Source organism: Manduca sexta, chromosome 19 (genome assembly GCF_014839805.1).
Source record: "Manduca sexta isolate Smith_Timp_Sample1 chromosome 19, JHU_Msex_v1.0, whole genome shotgun sequence".
In the NCBI taxonomy this organism is placed as follows: Eukaryota; Metazoa; Arthropoda; class Insecta; order Lepidoptera; family Sphingidae; genus Manduca; species Manduca sexta.
The window spans coordinates 14,861,221-14,883,541 of record NC_051133.1 but is presented as its reverse complement, the minus strand read 5'-3'; the positions used below and the strand labels follow the sequence as shown (position 1 = coordinate 14,883,541).

At 35.0% G+C, this 22,321-nt stretch overlaps 1 protein-coding gene across 5 annotated transcripts in view; it reads left to right on the top strand.

Moving 5' to 3' along the window:
• LOC115442064 overlaps positions 1-22,321 on the top strand; it is a 95,390-nt gene that overhangs the window by 54,703 nt on the left and 18,366 nt on the right. Inside the window, exon 1 of one of the 5 annotated variants that reach the window (XM_030167024.2) lies at positions 8,620-8,707. The exons of the other annotated variants lie outside the window; for them this stretch is intronic. Within the exon in view, the coding sequence (XP_030022884.2) occupies positions 8,666-8,707 (42 nt within the window). The 5' untranslated portion in view covers positions 8,620-8,665. Of the gene's footprint in view, positions 1-8,619; positions 8,708-22,321 lie in introns of those variants that run through there. 5 annotated transcript variants of the gene reach the window in all.

Below are 22,321 nucleotides of genomic sequence, written 5' to 3'. Positions count from 1 at the left end.
AGAAATTAAGTATTTATTAAATTTGTAATTCTTAAATTCTAAGTGTATAAAAGTTCTATCTGCGCGTGTCTTCATTCAAATGAAAAGGAAAGTCATTGGCATTAACCATTTCTTCGAAATAGTGCGCAACTTAAGTCTGAATTTATACAATTCGAAATCTATCATAACATCCAATTCGAAAAACTAAGGAAAGTCCTAGACTAATCCAGGAATCTATCTATCTAAATAGATAGATTCCTAGGAAGTCAAAGTATTTCTGCGATGAACTTCATTCCAATTTCCAATCTCACAAGCGGTTCATTCTCAAATCTATCCTAGCCGAATTTCATCGAAGGCAGCCAATCTCAACGGAGATCAGCGCTATATGCAGGAGAAATTATAATGCAAAGTGTGTGCGCAATACATAGGTGCATTCTCTGTTCCTCCACTCTCATAGTCTGGTGAGACGGCAATCCGACACGACCGGAGAGAGGTCCGACACTGCACCCAATGGTTTAACAAGTTTTCCGAGGAACGGGGCTAACACATGACCAACTGACTCGGAGCTGCGACTGAGTTTTTAAGTTGTAAAAGCCCATTCATAGCTATTTTGACCCCACCCGGGATTCGAACCCTAGAACTCAGCACAGTAATTACTGATACCGCGTACGCATAACTAAGCCACCGACGCAGTCATACCCAATATAAAAAACGTACAGTTTAGATCAGCGTTCCCAGCACATAAACATACCGCATTCACATATTCACGCATACCTGATTCCTTTGCTGTGGTGTTCCTGTTACTTCCATCGACCTTTATGTTAACGGAATACCGTAGTAATTGCGGTCATTTACCAGAAATTGATACATTTATCAAGTAGGATAAGATGTAAAATAAGTATGTAAAAAACATGTGCCTGCCTTTTACTATTTCATTTCTATCAAATACTTCAATGAATACTGCAGACTGAGTAGATAAAGCTAATTATTTTTGTTTTAATTTCCCATTTCCTGAATTTGGTACCTATATCTGGTCAAATTTACCAGGATAACTATCAACCCACTATACTTATCCCCAAAATAATAAGAGAACTACGACACCTCGTCCAATCACCTGCCTCACGCATAGCATATGCGCCCGCAAGAGAACCAGTAAAGAAATTAAATTTCTAAAATATTTATGGTCCTTGAACTAAAAACCTGCCTACAGATCTCACTATACACTCATTACTCTCACAGTTTCCGAGATCCGTCTGTACCGAAAAAAAGCGACGTCATGACCCACTGGCTCGGAATTCCATTGTACGGTTCACCGCATTGCTATCAAACATGTGAAAACGCCTACTAAACTTTTTTGCTTACATAAGTACTTTATAATCTAACACCTAAGTCATACAATTGATATTCGTCATCATTCCTGTGGATTTAAGTTTAAGTAAGTATACTAAACTATAATAAACGAGTAATGAATGTATAAATATACATATGTATAAATATACATTTCGAAGCCTTTTAACCCTCTAGACATAAGCGACATTAGTCTTCGATGTATCGCTAAAGGAAAATCTACGATAACGTAACTCAAACATAAGTAAGAAAATAACGTTCAATATGCATAATTTCTTAGTACATCGATGTGAAGTGTATTATGTAAACATGCATTCATTTACTATGAGTACGCGCAACGATTGATATTTATAGTAGCTAGGTAATGGTTAGTACACAACTTTTACATCAAATATTTATTTTGTTGCAATTAAACAATTTCATGTTTATATGACTAGCTTTGGTCGCGGCTTTGCCCGTGTGAGAGTTTTTGGATTAAAAAGTAGCCTATATCCTTCCCAGGGTCTCAAACTATCTCGGTACCAAATTTCATTAAAATCCGTTCGGTAGTTTTGAGGTTTATCGCGTTTAAACACAGACGGTGGGGACTTTGATTTATAATATGTGAGGATGTATGTTTTGCGATGACGTTCAGCTTTTTTTATCTCCTGGTAATTCATAACGATAAGTTTTTTTCTAATTATAAGTTACAATATTGCATTAAAATAAACGATCTTCTCAACTTTATATAATAGAGATAGAAAAATACAAATATTTTCTTTCTTTATTTTGAAAGTTATTTTTTTTTTTACTTTTATATTTAGCTAGAAAACATCTGTACATATAAAAATATATAAAGAAAACATTCCAAACCACCGCAAAGACGCAACTGAAGCAACCATTCTTCGCCGTGCGTATTCCGTCCCGTGATGTGATAGGGGGCGAGCCAATCGCCATATTTGGCACAATTTCCAGACTTCGGGCTGATACTGAGAGAAAAACTCAATATCACTTTGCTGGACCCGAAGATCGAACCTGAGACCTCAGCAGTCGTATCCTAATACAACTACGCCACCGTCTAATAATAACTTAATATTAATTAAAACCATTGAATAAGAAACAATAGCTTCAAAAAATATTCATCATGAGATTAAATTAGCCGTTTATTAAACCAAATTAAAGGCATCTGGTTACGTGAGCAGTGAAAGCTGTCGTCACCTCGCTATTTGCTGTATGAAATGCATTAGAGTTAATTAACATAAAATTGTAGATTTAATATCTGTAGATCACATTTGAATGGAATATGGTCTTGGCGGTTTTTGAAATGTCCAATTATAACTTCACTGTCACAGCACGAAATGAATTCTTATCAACTTTCTTTTTGTTCTGGTAAGAAAAAAATTAGATTACATAACATATTGGTGCTAAAATATTAACTTTATGTACTTAACTATTTATTTTCTAAATTTAGAGTTTGTTTCTAATGTTATCGACTAGATTAGTAGAACTAAAAAAAAAAAAAAAAAAAAACTTTCAAGTTATTTGTATTGAAATATAAATATAAACATACGACTGCCCTAAAAATGTATAAAAACTATATTAAAATGGTCATCATTGATTGTTATTACCAAGAGCCTTTTCGATTTCCGATTATTAATTTAAAATATTAACATTAGATTTACATATGCTAATGTAATGTTTAACATACTAATCATATGATATAAATATATCACAAATATAATAAACTATGATTCCATCTGTTCATACGAGAAACTAATGTTATATCATTTTGTTCGTGGGTATTTTCCATAAAACACGTCAGAATTTGCATGTTTTTAACGACCTGAGGCTAAGTGGGCTACCAAATGGCACCAGTCCTTGGGTTCAGTACCCTCAAGATATATTATTAGGTATTTAAGATGACTTAAGATGCCTCCAATGTTCCCATGAGAATCGAAAACAATTTAGCAGAATTGTTAACCGTAATGATCCAATGCACATTAATTTATATCTTGATCCGTTATTGCTACGATAAAAACGAAATTTTAAAATAACCTTAATAAGTAGGCATTGTTGTACTTGAAGTCCTACGTATTGAAATATTTACGACACATTTTTTTCGTTATTTTTATGTTACACTATACGTTAAACATACATGAAATAGGATAATAATACAATGCTACAAACATGCAAGCCAATTACAAGTATACAGAGCATTGATAACATAAAAAAGACACTGAAAAATACTGCGTTATTGTTAATGATACTACATATATTATATCGTTTAGAAGTAGAAATGATCGACTCCTGGATATTATGAATGCACATTGTGATCGAGTGTACGAGTGTTACGGCAGCGGAAGGCGCATCGCCGCGCCGGTCACATCGCTCCACATACTCGTTAAACGCAATCTCATGTAAGCCATTAATGTCGATGTATTAATAATCAACGTGGGATTGGTTTGATTTTAATTAATTAGATGCAATCGTTTTATGTTACTTTAATTGTAATACGATAAATTTTGTACAAGTTTCTTAAAGATCGGGCTTCTAATAAAAAAGTCTACGATGTTGCGCAAACGCTGTTGTCTTAAACAGTACAGTTGCTTCACTGACTTCACCAACTCGGTATCATAGTAAAGTATATTCTCAGGAAAAATATGACGTCTGCGCGGCGTCTACAATGCCGATTGTATACTAGCCTGACCAGGAAATTAAATAATCTGCTTTTGGTACGCCAGTTCAGAGTTGTCAGTACAAAAAAATCGTTCCATATTTTTCTTATACTAGCAAGGTTTATTATTTGCTTTATTAGACTATGTATTATCCTACTAATATTATAAATGCCAAAAGTTTCCGAGGATGGATGTATTTATGAATGTTTGTTCCTCTTTCACGAAAAAACTACTGGACGGATTTGCATGAAACTTTACAGTAATATTGGTTATACATTAGTATAACACATAGTCTACAATTATAATGATGTTGTGTAATTTGGTCATAATATAATGATACATATCAAGTAAGGAGAAAAAATATCCCGGAAAACTCCTTCACGCGGGCACAGCCGCGAGGAAAAGCTAGTATCGAATAAAATTACTAGATCATTGACCGTTAAATATAGTGCCGGTTTTAATTCAAAACACATCTAATTTATTCATATGCCTAAAGATCATAAGGTCATTCATTCAAGACCTAGGATACATTATGTTAGGCGCCAACGACAATGTTGCGCATCTGACATCCTATTTATAGTCTGTCTATATTCCGATTGTAAACGTCATTTCGATAACGTATCACTGCAGTTAATTATAAACTGTAGTGACGTAATATCTAAGTTCATATTAATTATCTACGCAAGTTAATTATGTTGTAACTTTTACTGCTCGTTTATATAATTTGAATTTAGAGCATGTTTTTGTTTCTCTCTCTCTTTGGCCAGGCGCAGTTTGCGCATCTGCCAGTATCAGACATGTATTTAAATAAAATTAAGAATATCGTTCGATCCAAATGTTTAAAAAAAAACTATAATCCGAAATTCAAATTCAAACTATATTTTTTATGATGCCTTACAAAAAAAGAACTCCAATAAAGTCAATATTATAAGTTCCTATTACAATATACTATTACAAGTAAATATACTATTGTGTGCAAAGCATATCGTAAACTTACGCAAATAAATCGAACATCAATTTACGATTAAATGTACAAATGCACGCTCAAAACGCACCAAAAAGGTAAGTTTAAGATATACCTAAAACCAAACCTCATTAGACTAACATATAAAAATATCGTAATGAGCAGTGAGAAACATAATAAATACCCAGAGGGAAGTGTAAAGGAAACGTCAGTCACGCAGTGCATTCATCTCTCATCGGCGACGGTTCACAGTTCGATTCTCATGACGATTCCCGTGTTTACGATCGCCATGTGCGAGTTTCACACTTGTTGAGATCTAAATAGGGACCGGATGAGATCAATGCGTACCGTTTGGCTGTAAAAAAGCGTTATGTTTATCTTTAAGTATTAAAAAGGTAGACTAAATAGTTTTAGTAATTTACCCTTTTTGTTTACCCTAAAAAATATGTTAACTTCCAATATCCGTTCCAATTATATATCGCTTTGTTTAAAAATAATATGTAAAAACCAGATGTAGCTAGTGTTGGTTTATCGATATATGGTATAAATTATATCCCCTACAACTTGCATAACTTTCTAGAATAGATATAAATATATTTTCAATGATTTTATGTATTACGTGACTTGTTAGTACAATATTCAGTATATTATTAGCACTTACCTGATCAATCCCCTGTACTTAGAACTTATAAGGAAAAGGCGGATTAAATACGTTAACATTGGACCTAGTATTAACAATAAAAACAAAAGATTATACTAAAACTGATGCAAAATAACTTATAATTTGTATAAAGAATTATATTTTTATACTTCCATGGCAAAGTGACCCCACTGCAGCTGATGGTAACTGGAGTGGGGTTCAATAGAATGTCGACTGACGAGAGATGATTACCCCTCGACAGTCGACACAATTATGCCGGCCTTTTAGAGCTATATATACAGACTGATCCCGGAACGCGACACTTACATAGGCGACTATGGCGGATTTTAACGCCTTGTGTACGGTGGTCGCTATCCGGGCGAATATACAATATATCCTACAAATAATAAGGTTTAGAATGGTCTAAATCCGACTATTATAGCTAGATTAATAAGTGAAAATGATGTTGAGTTAGCGCTGTGTAATGTATACTAACGCAATTGTAACATGTAACGCTTGGGTGGACATGTTCATGTAATGTTTCATTGATCCAGTGTCAGTGAATGCCGCAGCTGGACCGTGAGATCATGATTCCCTACACCATATTTACGGAAAAATAAAACGCAAGGGTTTTTTTAAATAAAACAATTCCGTTTATTTTTCGTGGTTTTCGTGTTATGATTATGTCTCGTAGTTTCGAAAACTGCAGCCTTCATGGTTTCGGACGACCAACACTTCAGTTCCATCCGTGAAAACTCACGTAAACATAGAAAATCATAGCTTTTTTTAACTTCCCACGCATGCGATAAATGTATCACAGAACTTTATCGCAAATAAAGGATATGTATGTACCTTTTCAATAATTGTTTTATCCAAATCTGTCAATTACACTGAATACAATAGAGATTGAAAATGTGTTTGATTATTTATTAAATATTACGGTAAAGTTGTTATAGAGAAAATGAAACAAATATTACTATGAAACAAATCTATTATATTATAAAAGACAATGATTACTATCAAACCTAAAAACATGTGCAAATAACACCGTTTCATAACTTACGCAATCATTGGACCAAACTGCGGCTAATATCGACACGTTTGTAAGCTACATTAGACCATCTGCGGCCAGTTTCGGCACGTCCGACTAACTTCATTGTTTAAGTACGCGTTTGATTAACGCCACTTGAGGCCAATTGATTTACCGTCCCATGGTGACTTGAATTATTTTTATTGAAGCTTTCACTTATTAGCCAAATAAATCAATGAGGTGGTTTAAAGTCGGTCAATTGTAATCTCCAGTAATATTTCGTAGTACTTTTAATTCTCTTACCTCAATATGGATGTACTTACGATTATTTATCGATTTACCTCTTAAATTCAAGTGCTTTTCGTTTGGTATACTCCAGTCTAAATACAAAATTAACCATTTAGTTCTAATTGGTTAATTTTGTATATATCTGCTTCCCAGAATTGCCGTCAAATAACACAATAATTAACTACAGTTTGGTATCAAATTATACTTTGGAAGAAAGCTTCTCAGAAATATCACAATGAAACAAAGAAACCTGTACAGTTCTTAGTAACATCTTCCCGTACTATAAATCCTGGGTTCCAAGAGTTACCTCATCAAATATGCCATGATTAAACGTTCCTTCATGCCACTTTCCAGCTCTTTCCTAGGTTCCAAAAGCTGTCAATTGTCAGTGGACATAATTTATGCTCATAACATAGTGTTCTGCGAATTACAAAATCAGTAAATCAAAACTGCAGTACGTACAGGTCACTAACTCTTGATAATTTTAGAACGTCAGTGGAATTTGGACTTTAATGCACCGCTCGATTGATCGTTTATCGACGTCTATTTTGGTGTTATTGCTGCGTTTAAGCTGGCTGTTTGAAGGTTATTATGGGATGTGGTATGCAAGGATAATGAACTAATCCATCGATTGTATTCTCCAGTTGTGTCTATCGAGGAAACCTAAGCAGGATTGAATCTAAAATCTCACGATTCGAAGTTATCTTGCGCGTTAATTAGCCAGAGGGACAGCGATTAGAAGATAAGACTGCCACAGATGTTACCATTTTTAATCTTAATGTCGGCAGCTGGCTCCTTCAAGTCATAAGTTAATGGGAATTATTATCATGTCAATGAACTTGAGCAATTCGCTTGTGTAATTGCCCTATATCTATACTTCTATACTATTATTAAAGCTGAAGAGTCTGTTTGTTTATTTGTTTGAACACGGTAATCTCAGGAACAACTGCTTCGAATTGAAAATTTCTTTTAGTGTTGAATAGCCCATTTATCGAGGGATGCTATAGACTAACCCCCTTATTCATAAACGTTTTTTATCTAACGATCGAGTAAGGCTGTGATAACAAGTCTGTTTCTCAGTGCTGACGGCATGGCAGTCTTCACAGTGCGTAGACGTAGGGCCGTTGTGATTGGCAAATGTTGAAATACAACAATAATAACCAATCACAACGGCCCTATGTCTATCCGCAAAAACTAAACACGTTGTGATAAATGGGAGCAGAGCATCAATAAAAATTTTGCAAAAACGGGGAAAAATTATTCCTTTAAGAGGCTTCGTTCCTTGCGCAGCGAAAATAGTTAAAGTTGCGCTACAATCATGTGTGACGGAATTGTATCTCTTAAAAAATATTTTATAAAACAGGCCTCCTAGCATCTGTCTGCCTGTCTGAACGCGGTAAAACCAAAAACTACTCAATAGGTATCGATGAAAATTGGTATGAAGATAGTTCAAGACTTCAGAGAGGATATGGGCTACTTTCTATCCCGGGAAAATATATAGAAAACTCATTCACGCGGCCGAAGACGCGAGCAAAACCTAACTATAATACTTTATAATCAAACGTTAAAATCACAAAGTACTAGAAGCATTCATAAGTGTTACATGTCCACTCTTCCACAATGCTTTGTTCATTATCAATACTTCCGAAAAATAAACAAACCCATTCATATCTATGTTATCTAGTTTACACATAACTATCGGAATCAGTGATTAAATACTTGTAGTGTTGAGTCAGAGGCGGTGGTGTAGTGTTGTGGGTAACATGGATTCCATAAAGAAAAGAATTAAGAAATATCTTAACATTGTAAGTAATAATAATAAAATAATAATATCAGCCCTGTATTATATACTGTCCCACTGTTGGGCACGGGCCTCATCTAGTACTACTGAGAGGGATTAGGCCTTAGTCCACCACGCTGGCCTAGTGCGGATTGGTAGACTTCACATATCCTCAAAATTCCTATAGAGAACTTCTCAGGTATGCAGGTTTCCTTACGATGTTTTCCTTCACCGTTAAAGCAAGCGATAATTCACAAAGAATACACACGTAACTTTAGAAAAGTCAGAAGTGTATGCCCTTGGGATTTGAACCTGCGGACATTAGTCTCGGCAGTCCGTTCCACAACCAACTAGGCTATCGCTGTTTAACATTGTATGTAGTACACACTATTTTCATTGGATTGCTTTCATTTAATGGTGCTTTTATTTTTAAATTATTATCAGAAAATTACTGTACTTTACATGGTAACGGGAGTGCTAAAGATATTTAATGCATATATGGCGTTGAGTCCCGTAAAAATACCAACAAAAGTATTATGAACCTCCTCCTTTTTTGGAAGTTGGTTAAACATAGATGGAGTTATGCCGGTATGCTTAACTAAATTACTAAAGTTTTACCGCCAATAAGCTCATTTGATAATTTTTTTAACACGTTTTAAATGGCAATCCAGTCAAACCGAAAATGTTAGGTTATTTTCAACCTTAATATACTTACGATGAAAGTTTAAATAAATCTGTGATGATTAAAATTGTACATGTATTCCAGTTTAAGAATGTATATACTTACTAAATAAAAAAATGAATCAGCTTTCTTATTAATTATTCTAATTATATCACATTATTTATGCAAAGATCTTTTAAAGAGCGTAAAAATATATTTTGCTAATTAAAATATCTAAATATCAAAGTAATTCATTAATTAACTCATTACTCTTTACATAATTTCAAGTAAACCTTCTAATTTTAAGTTTCATGAAGCATAATGTATTCATAAACTTGTTAAAACAACTTAAACAACACACAAATACTCAGAACAAAGCCATAACGTTAGGTAACAACGTAACATTATGCAGTTGTTTTGTTAAGGCTAATGCACACTGAACATGTTCAAACAGTTACGACTTAATAAGTTATTCGTTATTGTTTGGTAGTAATCAGACCAATATTATTGCACACGTCACAACGATGGACTGATATAATTATCTCTTATTTAGGACCATTGGATCGTTTGTAATGATTACTCAATTTAATATTATAACACTTACAATAAAAAAAAGCAAAAAATACTCTTCTAGAAATGTTGATGGTCCTTGCTTCTTTATTTAATCTGAGAAATAAGGGCTACATTTTATATAAAATTAAATATAAACGATATTCTTTGTGACATTCCTAAAGGATTCAAATTGCTATGGAAGAATACTGAGTTACACGTGTTTCATACAATAAAAGACGCGCGTTTATTCAATACAATATGAACGTGCCTTTACAGTGAAGTTTGTTATAACACCGATTTATTATTCGAGTCACTTGACAGACATGTTTTGGAAGCAATTCCAGCGTGTTTTCTATACAATTCGAACGTAGGGTTTCGTGTAAATGGTCAATACATTGCGTTCTATGCATACATTTATAAAGAATTCATATCCGTGTCGTGTGTGCGTGTGACTACTGCTTTATTACACGTGTCTGGTGAAAATAAATAGACAATGCGATGTGACATGCACACACACTAGTTTTTTTATACTCTGCCTACCCAGAGACACATCTGATGCACCCACTGTCAGCCGCGTGTATTCCGTCCCATGATGTGATAGGGGCAAGCCTATCGACATGTCAGACACAAATTCCAAACTCTGGAATAATACTGAGTCGAAAAACTCCATAAACTTTGCCCGACCGGGGATCGAACCCTAGACCTCAGCAGTTGTACCGTGATACAACTACGCCACCAAGGTATTTGCTATAAGAATAAACGACCATAAACAAGTTAATTTTAAAGTCATTTGTTACTTTTGTTAATTTATTTATACTAACACAAAAATAGCTTTTCATTGAACTCAGTAAACTATGACCTAAATAATTACGAAAAATTGTCTTACAAACCTTACACTGACATAATAGACTTTGACCGCAGCTCTTTTTTTAAATATCCATCTTTGTATGTCCACTTGTGTATTTCGGAATAAAAATAGCTCGTAACATAATGATAGATTGACCTATCCATGTGCAAAATTTTATCAAAATCAATCCAGCTATTATTGATTCTAACAAACATTCAAATAAAAGTAAGTGTCTACACTTTCGCATTGATAACATTTTACCGCCGTTTCAAATGCACATAAAAGATATGGAAATTTTACAACACCAAATCTATGAACATAATACAGCCAAAGTCATCTTAACCGCTGAATACATTAATCAATGATCGATATATATGTACTACGTACTAGATTTGGCGTTCCGAACATTCACTGTGTTCAACTGAATTGAACTGTCATCCATTCAAATCCCTAATATAAACTCCATATCCATAATATAAAAACGCGAGTCTAAGTGCAACCTGGATGTGAATAAAAAATAATAGTCAAATTAGTAAAATTATTTGTTAGTGAATAATTAAGTTATAACAGTGACGTTTTGGTTGCCATTTTAGTTCAGATGTTGAACAAATAGTTTATATGGACGTTCGTGTCTATAGAATATACGTCAATGAATCAAATAAACACAATAACCCTTAAACATGTTTTTCAAATTGCCGTCTTAACAATCACGACGTACGTGAGGTGACAATCGCGAGTCGCTGATTGTTATCTTGAATCGTCACGTGCTGCTATCGAGTTTGGCATGTCCGTCAACATTGGGGAGAAATGTTACTTCTATTATGCTAACGTTGTCAAGTAATGTTGGGAAACATAACATACTTAAATTCTCGCAATATGTTGTGCAAGTTCTAGATGCGCTTATACTATTGAATATATCAACAATTCCATACACATCCGCCTCGCCGCAATTCTGCAAGTTTCAAAACTTGTTAGCTTGCCGTCACTGATTAAACTGTAAAAATCGCTTGCAGATGATAACTTCTACGAACTTTCTTGCTAATCTATTACCGTTTAATATAATCGGTTAGGTTTACTTTCGCAACATCCTCGTCATTGGCACTCACATCTAAATATGTAACATTTAGCTACATTTATATTTAATGCCGAGACATCCAAATATCTATCGATTTTCATTGATGCTCCGCTACTATTGGTCATAGCGTGATGTTTTATAGCCTATAGTCTTCCTCGATAAATGGGCTATCTAACACTAAAAGACTTTTTCTGTTCGAACCAGTAGTTCATGAGATTACCGCGTTCAAAAAAACAAACAAACTTCAGCTTTATATAATAGTATAGAAGTATTTTAATATAGAAACTTTAAAGCCAATTACGTAATAATCAGTATTAACTTTCCAAGTCATGTCGCAAACCTCAATATTACTGAATACCTAATATCACATATGTATAGCCATGGAAATGTCTTAATCGTAATTCGGTTCTCGGATGACATCACGCAAACTCATCCGACGAGTCTGTTTACCTCCAAACCGGTTGGCGGGATGATGACATTTCGCATTTGGAGTTAATTGCCTAGAATTTACACAAATTAAAGATTTTTTTATAATATTTATAAAAATTAATGGGATGTCAAATTGGTGTTAGATGGTTTTGCGAGGTCTGCGAGGGTCTGTCTAGATGGGTCCGTTTTGTCTATTTCTACGACCACGTATTTTACAGTGTACAATAGTTGTTGGTACTGCATGTTTTGTTTATGGGCGGTTGCGTTGCTTACCATTAAGCATGAGACTGCTTTGTCGCTTGCTTGCTTGTTAACGATTCTAAAATCTTTTTATTAACATGATGCTAATTTATCACTGATTGTTAATCTACTATTATCATGTACCAGTGGCGAAGAGTCCATATAACAAAATCCCTACCGTCTTCCCTTTTGTAAAATATGTTAAGAAACTATTAAAATATTATTAACATAATATTTGTAACATAGTGGACTAAAATCGAAGTATAGTTAATACCTATATTTTGTATGGGATTCCTTTTCGGAATATTTCACTTTGCTACCGATGGCTACAAACTACACTGAATAAATCTAGTCGGTTATAAAACAACCTCTTCCGCGCAAATGGCAGTTACTAGCGACAGATTATAATCTCGACTCGCCATGAGAAGCGAGTAAGTTTGTAACGGAACAGATGGTAGACTGGTTTCTTCACTTGCTACTTCCTCCAAACCTGCATCTTTGTGTTTGAAATAGGTTCTATACAATTTGTAGCACATGTATAAACTATACGATATTACAAGTTACTAGGAAATGTACTATGAATGCCTTTCTTCGTAACCCCAGAGAATATTTATCAACAAAAATAAAAAAATATATACTAAATCATACTTCTGTTGTATCGATATCTAAACTACCGAATTATATTCGAATACCTACGCGCAAGCTATAGATTACCTGTTACCAGATTACAAGAGAAGCAATTTGAACTGACCAATGCAATTTGTCAGCTGGCCGACAGATTTCTACGACTTGCACACATTCGAATTCAAAACAAAAAATCGATTCTATTTTCATATCGATTACTGCAGAGTCGATTATACATTTCAGCGGTACAGACCACTTGCACACATACGAAATCAAAACAAACAATCGATTCTACCTTAATATCGATTACTGCAGAATCGATTATACTTCCGCGCTACAGATCATGAACATTCTCGGAGTGAGAGGAGCGACATATCTAACGGAACAGCTGGCCAACTGGTTTCTCGATGGTCTACGCTCATGCCACGCCACGCAACGTGCACTTTATATTCAAAATAAACTAAAAACTTATTCTAATAGACATGAATCGGTGTGGTCCGGAGATTCTCTGGTCATGTAATTAGGGAAGTGAATGTTGGCGCGAAAAAGTACAAGCGATGGGTTTAATGTACCTATATTGTTATTTTCTAAAGTTTCAATAAAATCTTTGTTGTGATTCTTCATGTAGTACTACGGAATAAAAAGTAGAAATAAAGATGTAAACTATACATTTTTTCGCCAACTGTCCTTCGATATAAACACGTTAAATAGATATATTAAAAGTATGTAATGTTATATCATCATCATAAAATTGTGCCACTATTAGTTACAGGCTTCTATGAACTCATGGAGTTAAATATTTCATTTTCTTCACGCTACAAAAGCGTTTTGTCCTACAAACTCACTTCTTATTTATTTTACTTGTAACACTGAACTTGCAAGATTTTTCTATAATTATTATATACCAAACTCGCAAAGCTAACAATTACTAAGTTTCTTTATCTGTATCCATAAAAATATAGCTTGATCAAAACCTATACAATGCGGAACTCTCAATAACTACGAAACAAATGAATATAAACTTTAAACCGATAGCACAGAGTTTAAAATTAAAAGTGAAACATTAATAAGAAAGAGCGTGGGCATTATTTTCGGTGCGTCCACTCACCTTTGCATAAAGTATAAAAAAATATATAAAATGGAGATCCAACGGACCCAGGATTGGATTTGGTTGTTTTATGGTCGATATTATGGTAATTAAAGACGGTTTCATACAATTTGGTAAGGTTGAAAAGGTTGAAACAAGATTGTTGATTAGTCATTTGAAAGATTGCTAATTAAACTCTAGACATTTGATAAACCCTTTTTTAGAAACCATTAAATATATCTTATCGCCGAGAATCTTTAAAAGAGATATGCGTTGATTTACTTGATAATAGCAAAATAAACAGTAAATCGTAGATTAAATTTCTGGAGGCACAAAAGCTATGCAAATCCAGGCGAAGTTGCACCCAATTGGGATTCGAATCCAACACCTTTCCAGAGCCCCTACACGGTGGTATTAGATCAAAATTAAAAACCCTAGGACGTATTTTGTAGGCTAGTAAAAAGTATGAATGTAATCAGCATCAATCGTAATATTACAAGTAGGAACAATGATACAGCATGAATCATTCGCAATATCCGCAACAGAAAATGACATCATATCGATTGAATCAGCAGTCAGATTCCCTTCGACGCAGTTTTCACTAACTCTTCTTACCGTTGTATAAGAACATTAATCCGAATTTAAAGATCTAATTCAACGTGCGAATCCTAGATCTACTAGATATATCTGAAACAAATTTCATGTTTCAAAACATGTCCACCAGGTATAGAGTGAAAACATCGTAGTGAATGGAATCAAGCCATTTTGTGTTCTTTGATATCTAAAAACCAATTGATCGAGCCTGATCGAACCTTCAATAAACATTTCGATATTAATATTTTTCAATGAAATCCAAAGTTACTCTTATGCAAAGGCTTTTATGAAACAAATGAATTGCGATTAACGAAACTAAAAGGAACAAAGGGTGATACTTACTGAGAAGTCAAGGTTGCGGAAACTATATGGTATGTAACATTGAGCGAGCGATTGCGTGGTAGGTATTGCAGGTTAGGTATTTCGGAACGTAGGGCACTTTAATAAAGTAGAATATGAAGCACTTTACCAATAAGGTTCTTGCTCATAGTTTGAGGAATAACCAGGTGACATCGCAGCCGAATTATCGAATATAAATAATTACACCAGTATATACACATTAGAACTTGGAGGCACACACATACTCACGGCTTTTATCCTCGAAGGGGAAAGCAGAAGCGCAACAGGTGCACCCATTCTGCCGTATTCCGTTCCATGACGCAATAGAGGCTATTGCCATATCGTGCAATAAACAATAAATCTAGACTCCAGGCTGATACTGAGTAGAAAAACCCAATAGGCAAACCAGATAAAAATACGTTATATTTCCTATCCACCTAGTAGATGAAAAAAGTATAGTTTAAGGATTAAATATTGTCTTCACCCGTTGTGCTCCACTTTTTTCCACCAATGGTAGACAATGGGAAGAAAAGTTGCGAAGTACCTACCTCAGTGGCGGACTATGGGAAGAGATATTATAAACATTATCAAATCAGTTGTTGTTATTGGGAATGAGTGTTGAACAATTACCAATAAAAACTACGATCTCAGTGCATTAGTCATTGTCCCCTACAGCTGTTATAGGTTCATAGTTTACGACGTATATTCCTATAGTACTAACATTTATCCTTATTAGTTTACCATTAAATTGATAAATACCTAGTCTTGCCATAAATATTGTAATAAAGAAAAAAGAAAATTGTTAACTGCAAATAACATTTATTACTTTTACAGTGTGTCAGTTTAATACATAAATATAAAACAATTAAAAATATAAAAAGCTTATTCGAAGTGGTCTCCATTGGCTGCAATACAGTCCTTTAAACGATGAGGCCAGTTATCAATAGAAGCACGCACTCTTTCCATGGGAAAATTCTTCACTGCCAATCGTATAGATTGTTTTAGGGACTCCAAATTATCATGGCGTTTAGAGCAAGCTGTACTCTCTAAAACTGACCACAAATCATAATCCAGCGGATTAAGATCGGGACTAGACGACGGCCAGTCTTCAGCTCTGATGAAGTCCGAAACGTTCGATTCCAACCAAGACTGCGTGGACCGAGCTTTATGACCCGGCGCCGAGTCTTGCTGGAAGGACCATACTTGGTTATTGAACATGGTGATGTTAAGGGGCTTAACTACCTTCTCAAGAATGGTATCTTGATACACTTGTGCCGATGTTTTGATACCTTTTTTCACAAAAATATGGCTCAGTCACTCCTTCATAGCTAACACCCCACCAAACCATCACTGAAGTCGGATAATGTCCACGTTGCACTCTGTCGACTAATTGGGAAGCTTCCTTAGAGCTTTGAGCATAAATACGGTCATTTTGTTTGTTAAAATGTTGCTCAATTGTAAAAATTTTCTCATCCGTAAACAAAATTTTTCTGTGACCTCCCTTTGCGTACCGCTTCAGTAGTTGTTTCGATTTTACCACCCTATTCTTCTTTAAATTATCAGTTAAGAAATGGCCAGTGCGTCTCTTATAGGCTGCAAGTCCTAAGTCATCTTTTAAAATACGCGACATGGTTCTAGGTGCTATCTTCATTTCCCGAGATAAAATCTTTTGCTTTCGGACAGGATTTCTTCGAATTCTTTCCCTTACTGCTTTGACCACCTTTTTCGTACGAACACTACGTGGACGGCCAGATCTTTTTCTGTCACAAACAGAGGAGGTCTCATTGTACCTATTAATAGCCCGGTACACAAACATTTTACTAATACCAAGTGTATGGAGAGTTTTAAAAATTGCATTTGGCTCCATACCTACTTTGTGTAATGCTATCACAGCGATTCGGTTCTCTTTATCACCCCACACCATTTTAATATCGCAAAATATTTTACAATGTATTGGCGCCAAAATGAGAAAACACAATGAACAATCGTATAAAAATGACAGATTCGAAATTCAAATGTAATATTTTTTTATAATTAAGTGTAACAGTATTTATGGCCAGACTAAGTATACGTGCTAAATATAACTTTACTCGTTACTCATATAATCCTGTTAATAATTATATCAGCCACGTCGTAATAGCACGTATTTTGAGGAGATTCCTCACTCTGAATCCCTACTGGCGGCAAGTCTTGAGGCTGGGTATGGGTATGATTCCATTTTTAAATATTTTTATATGTATTTTTAAATCTATGTATGTTTTAATTGAATGTATCTATGTGACTGTCTCAGTGGCGTAGTTGTACTGCATGCGCAGTACGGCAGCGCTCTTAGTTCCTGGGATCGATTCTGGTTGGGTAAAGTGATATTTGGGTTTTTCTGCTCAATATCAGCCCGGAATCTGGAATTTGTGCCTGATATGGCGATAGGCGCGCCCCCTATAACTTCCTGGGACGGAACACACTTGGCGAAAAGTGGGTGTCCTGGTTGCACCTCTGCATACCCCATTTGGGGATAAATGCGTGATGGTGTGTGTGTATTTTTAAATTAAGCTAGTTTTAAAATAAAGTCACAAGACCTGCCCTATCTTACGTTCCCACTGTTGGGAGTTCTCTACCACTGAAAGGGTATAGCCCTTAGTCCACCACGCTGGCCTAATGTGGGTTGACAGACTTTACATACCTTTGAAATTCTTATAGACGTCTGAAACAGGTCAGTTTCCTCACGTTGTGTTCCGTCACCGTTACCACTAAAAGTAGTTAGTATCCGATTTTTTGTATTAATTTCTTGTACTCTCTTTCTCACATAAAAATATTTAATATCGGGCAATCGTGTGAGCAAGTAATTATGTGAAACAGCCCTAGCCGGTAGATTCGAAAAAACGATCGTAGTTCTAATTACACTGGCCTTACCTATTCACCAGAACCAAGACTTCATGATTAATGGCCTGGCAACAATGTACCGTGTCGAACATTTAAAAATAAACATTTCAAAACACCACAGATCAAAGCCGCGTTCTTACATAAGCATTACTCACGCGTTGATTCATTGCTTTGGTGCAGCAATTAGTGGATTTGTTATCAATTAATTGTTGGTAGGGTTTTTTCAATCAGCCAATATTTATATCATAGTATTATCAACGGTTGTAATTAGTTTTGATAATAGCATGAATTAATCGGGTATATAGTTTCATAAAATTCGAAATATCCACTTTCCTTCCCTAATCCTTATTGTTTTCAGTCAAGACCGACTCGCTATGGGACTTCTATGGCAAATTGTGGTAATAAATCCACTCAAAATGTCACCCTACTAGACACGTACTATGGTCCATAATTTCGTGGCACGAAAGCAAAATTTCTAAAACCATAGACAGTATTAGAAAATTAGAAATTACCCTACACATACATGTAATCCTCTTTATTTAGTGAGACTAGTTCCGCCGCGAAAGTACTAAGTGAAAACTTAGTACACGTTTCTAACTATGGTATCCGCGTTTTTCTATCACCATATAGTTTAAACTCGTTTTCTAGATCAATAAAGACCTGACAGGTATGAGAGTCCGAACTCAAACTTTAATAAATGAAATACTGGATTCTCATATATGCGAGATTCCGATTTCTGACCCTTGGTTAGGCAAATATAGAGGAAGGGCCGGGGAATCAGTGTCCACCCCACGTGAGTACCGTGGAGCCCACCACAGGATTTCATTAAAAGATCAAATGTACAAGTAGAAAGAAAGAAAACAAAAGTATTTTTTTTTTTAATCTAGTACACTACCCCAACATTTCTGTAGCTACAACCGTGGACTTATTTTGCCATCGAACCACAGAGTCAATTTTGAACATCGGCTTAAAATCAAATGTCTCACTACGATGAGTGTTATGCAGTACTTTGTAATACAACTGTGGTGTCATGCCGGTCAGAAAAAATGTTTAGTAATCCTTCTGCCCCTATAAAACAGCCTAGAAACCTAGCTGAATGATCTATAATTTAAAAATAACCTTACCCATTTCCCCATTATTCCTACAACATTCCCATGAGACATAATAACCTGCTATTTTATACATTCGAAATAAATTGCTCTAATATCAATAGCCCGAACAGACCCTATGGGAATCTCGTTGGGTATTATCTACTTCTTAGTCAAGAGAAACGTTAAATGCTAATGATACGTTAGGAGGAACATAGGCGTATAATTTATTGTTCTATCACGTATTTCGACCATTATTTACTACATCACTATCTGGTAATAATAGCATATGACACTAAATTTACTGCATTAAAAGTTGCAAAAGATTTAACCGTTTTCTAAAGTATTTAAACATCAGGTCGACAGTTTGATTCTTGTAAGAAACCGGACAGTTTGGCATCAACAAAAGATTTTGTGTAAATTGCCCAATCTGTAACTGATAGTCAAAATGTTTCAAAATTGCGAACGGTCTACTAAAACAATGTTTTTATATAGCTGATATGCTTTGCCTTTCTGGTCCAACTAATAATCTACCCTGTGCCTATATCATTAATCTTGACTTTCATTCCTCACCATTTCATAAAAACTAAGACCAAAAAGACTACGCCGATTAAAACAAACAACAGTTTCTCGACAGACATAAAGATCCGTTCACACCATAGCAAGGTCCCAGAGAATGTCTAATGTCACCTTAAAAACTCGATGCGAAGGTGAATTCAACTTGCCTTATTTAGAATTAGCGAGCGCAGTGTGATATCACCCGCTTATGTCATGTGCACAGTTCGATTCGAAAAATTGTGGGGATAAAGGGTTCTTGTGGCTTATTTATAAAATACTAGCTTTTGCTCGCGGCTTCTCCCACATGTCTTCCGGGATAATTTTTTTTCCGACTTAATGATATGTTTGTATCGTTATATTATAACCAAATTACACAAAATCATTATAAATTGTAGCCTATGTGCTATTCTGATGTATAACCAAAATTACTGTAAAGTTTCATCCAAATCCGTTCAGTAGTTTTTTTGCGAAAGAGGAACAAACATATATACATACATCCATCTTCACACACTTTCGCATATAATATTAATAGGATAAAGGTATAATTTCTTCTACAAATATATAAAGGCATCAATCGTCAATGGTGGTACCATCTGGGAAAGGGACATCAATATGTCCTGCAATGGACGAGAGGATGATGTATAAATGAATGGTTAGATATAATATGATACGAAAATTACCAATTTGGATAAGTTGTATTGATATATGTTGCCCTCGCCGAATGTGTTTTTGAGAACATACTACCGTTTATGAAAAAAATCCTTCCCAAGATATACAATAGTCTATTATAATTCTTTGTCTATGTCCGAAACTTCATACTACTCTATTCAGCGGTTTATGCCTTTCTTTTTACAAACTTTCACAATAGTATTAGGATATATAATTTGGTATGTAATCCCTTGCAGCTGGCATCGATTAGGCAGGTGCAAGGCCGGGTGCAAGGAATTTATAAACTAGGAAGCATTTCTATTCATTGTTGAAGATTAAGAACCATTTATTGTCCCACTAATGAAGATAACCTTAGAATGAGGGATGATAATTAGGGACTCTTTTCCATTTCCTATTAAAAACGAGAATATAAAAATGTATAAAATAATGCGTGGCTTTTGAAGTTGACATTAATATTATTTTAAAAAGGATGTTACTGAATTCATAGTATAAAAAAATATTTATTAAATCTTAAAAAGATTTTTGAAATGGGTCTAAAACAAAGTCATCCCTTACAAAAAGGCAATCGAATCTACGTCACATTCTGTTACGTTTAAAATAACAGAAAACGCTTAAACATTTAACCGAAAGAGTAGCTTTTAAGGGAAGGGATGGAGTATTGTCGGAAGCAAATGATGAATGAACGCTATGAAAGATATTAATGAATAGTAGACAATCTGGCACTAGAGGATTTAAGTTAAATTTCTGTAGGGACACACATACTTGCGCAGTTTTGTAAGTGCACGTACGGAGTTGTGCGTGAGCGCTGTGTCACACCATGCCTCCCAATAAAAGCGACGTGCTACTTGTTACTTCAATACGTCTACTAATTGTTATTACCACCTAAGTACGCCGCTGTGTATTAACGTACTCTGTAAATTCGGGAATATATACTTCTCCAGTGCCATCCTTGGAGATTAATTTAATACGCTATAGCCCAGTAAAATTAGGTAAAAAAAGGGGTCAACCTCGGAATGAAAGATAATAAGCTGGAAATTGGTAAAAACCTTTGTTTTGTCGCCCTAGATATTGTCTCAAAATTCACAAATGCTATCGTGTCCGCGTCTTATGATATTGAAGGTCAAAGGTCACAAAAAAGGCTTTTTCGCGAATATCTCGGTTCCTATTGCTTAAATGATATTTTCACTTATCATCAAAGTTGTAGAGTATAAAATTCTCTACAACTTTTGTCTAAACTTTTTTTTTATACGATCAACCGTTTTTGAGGTAGAGCGCGAAGAGTGCGCAGCGTACAGTCATATATCAGCTAATGCAGGGTCAAGCGTGAGTTACGGTTATCAGTACGTTGTATAAAGTCAATTTTGACAAAAAAATTCTAATTATTAAGCAATGCCCATTATTTCTGTACTTATTATTAATTATTTATATGTAATTATTCATCAAATTAACAAAACTAAATAAACCCGTACAATTGTCAACACTTCCACCAACAAGTGTAGCAGCCCGTCAACATATCAATCATGTCTACTACCAGATTCAAACGTGGCTAGGGAAGAACTTAGAACCTCAAGAATGGGGCTGGAAACTTGAAAATGAAATCCTGGAGCCCATAACAACGTTATTACCTCCAGCACCAGCCGAACTACTAAACACAATATTTTGCAATTGCAAAAATGGTTGTGGTTCCCGCTGTGGATGCAGAAAATCAGGGCTACTATGTTCTTTAGCTTGTGGCCAGTGCAATGGACAAGCTTGCCTCAACGCTCCACTATATCCAAGTAATCCCGATGAAGAAAGCACATACGATCCTGAAATTCTAGAAGGTTTGGAAATGAATATGACCGATAATGAGGATGATGACAATGAATTGGATATTTTAGAGCGACAACAAGAAGAAGACGACGCAGAAGAAGATAACTAGCTTCCATTCGCAATTTCATTCGATTCACAAATTATTTTAATATTTAAACTCACATTTTAATAAATGTATTACATG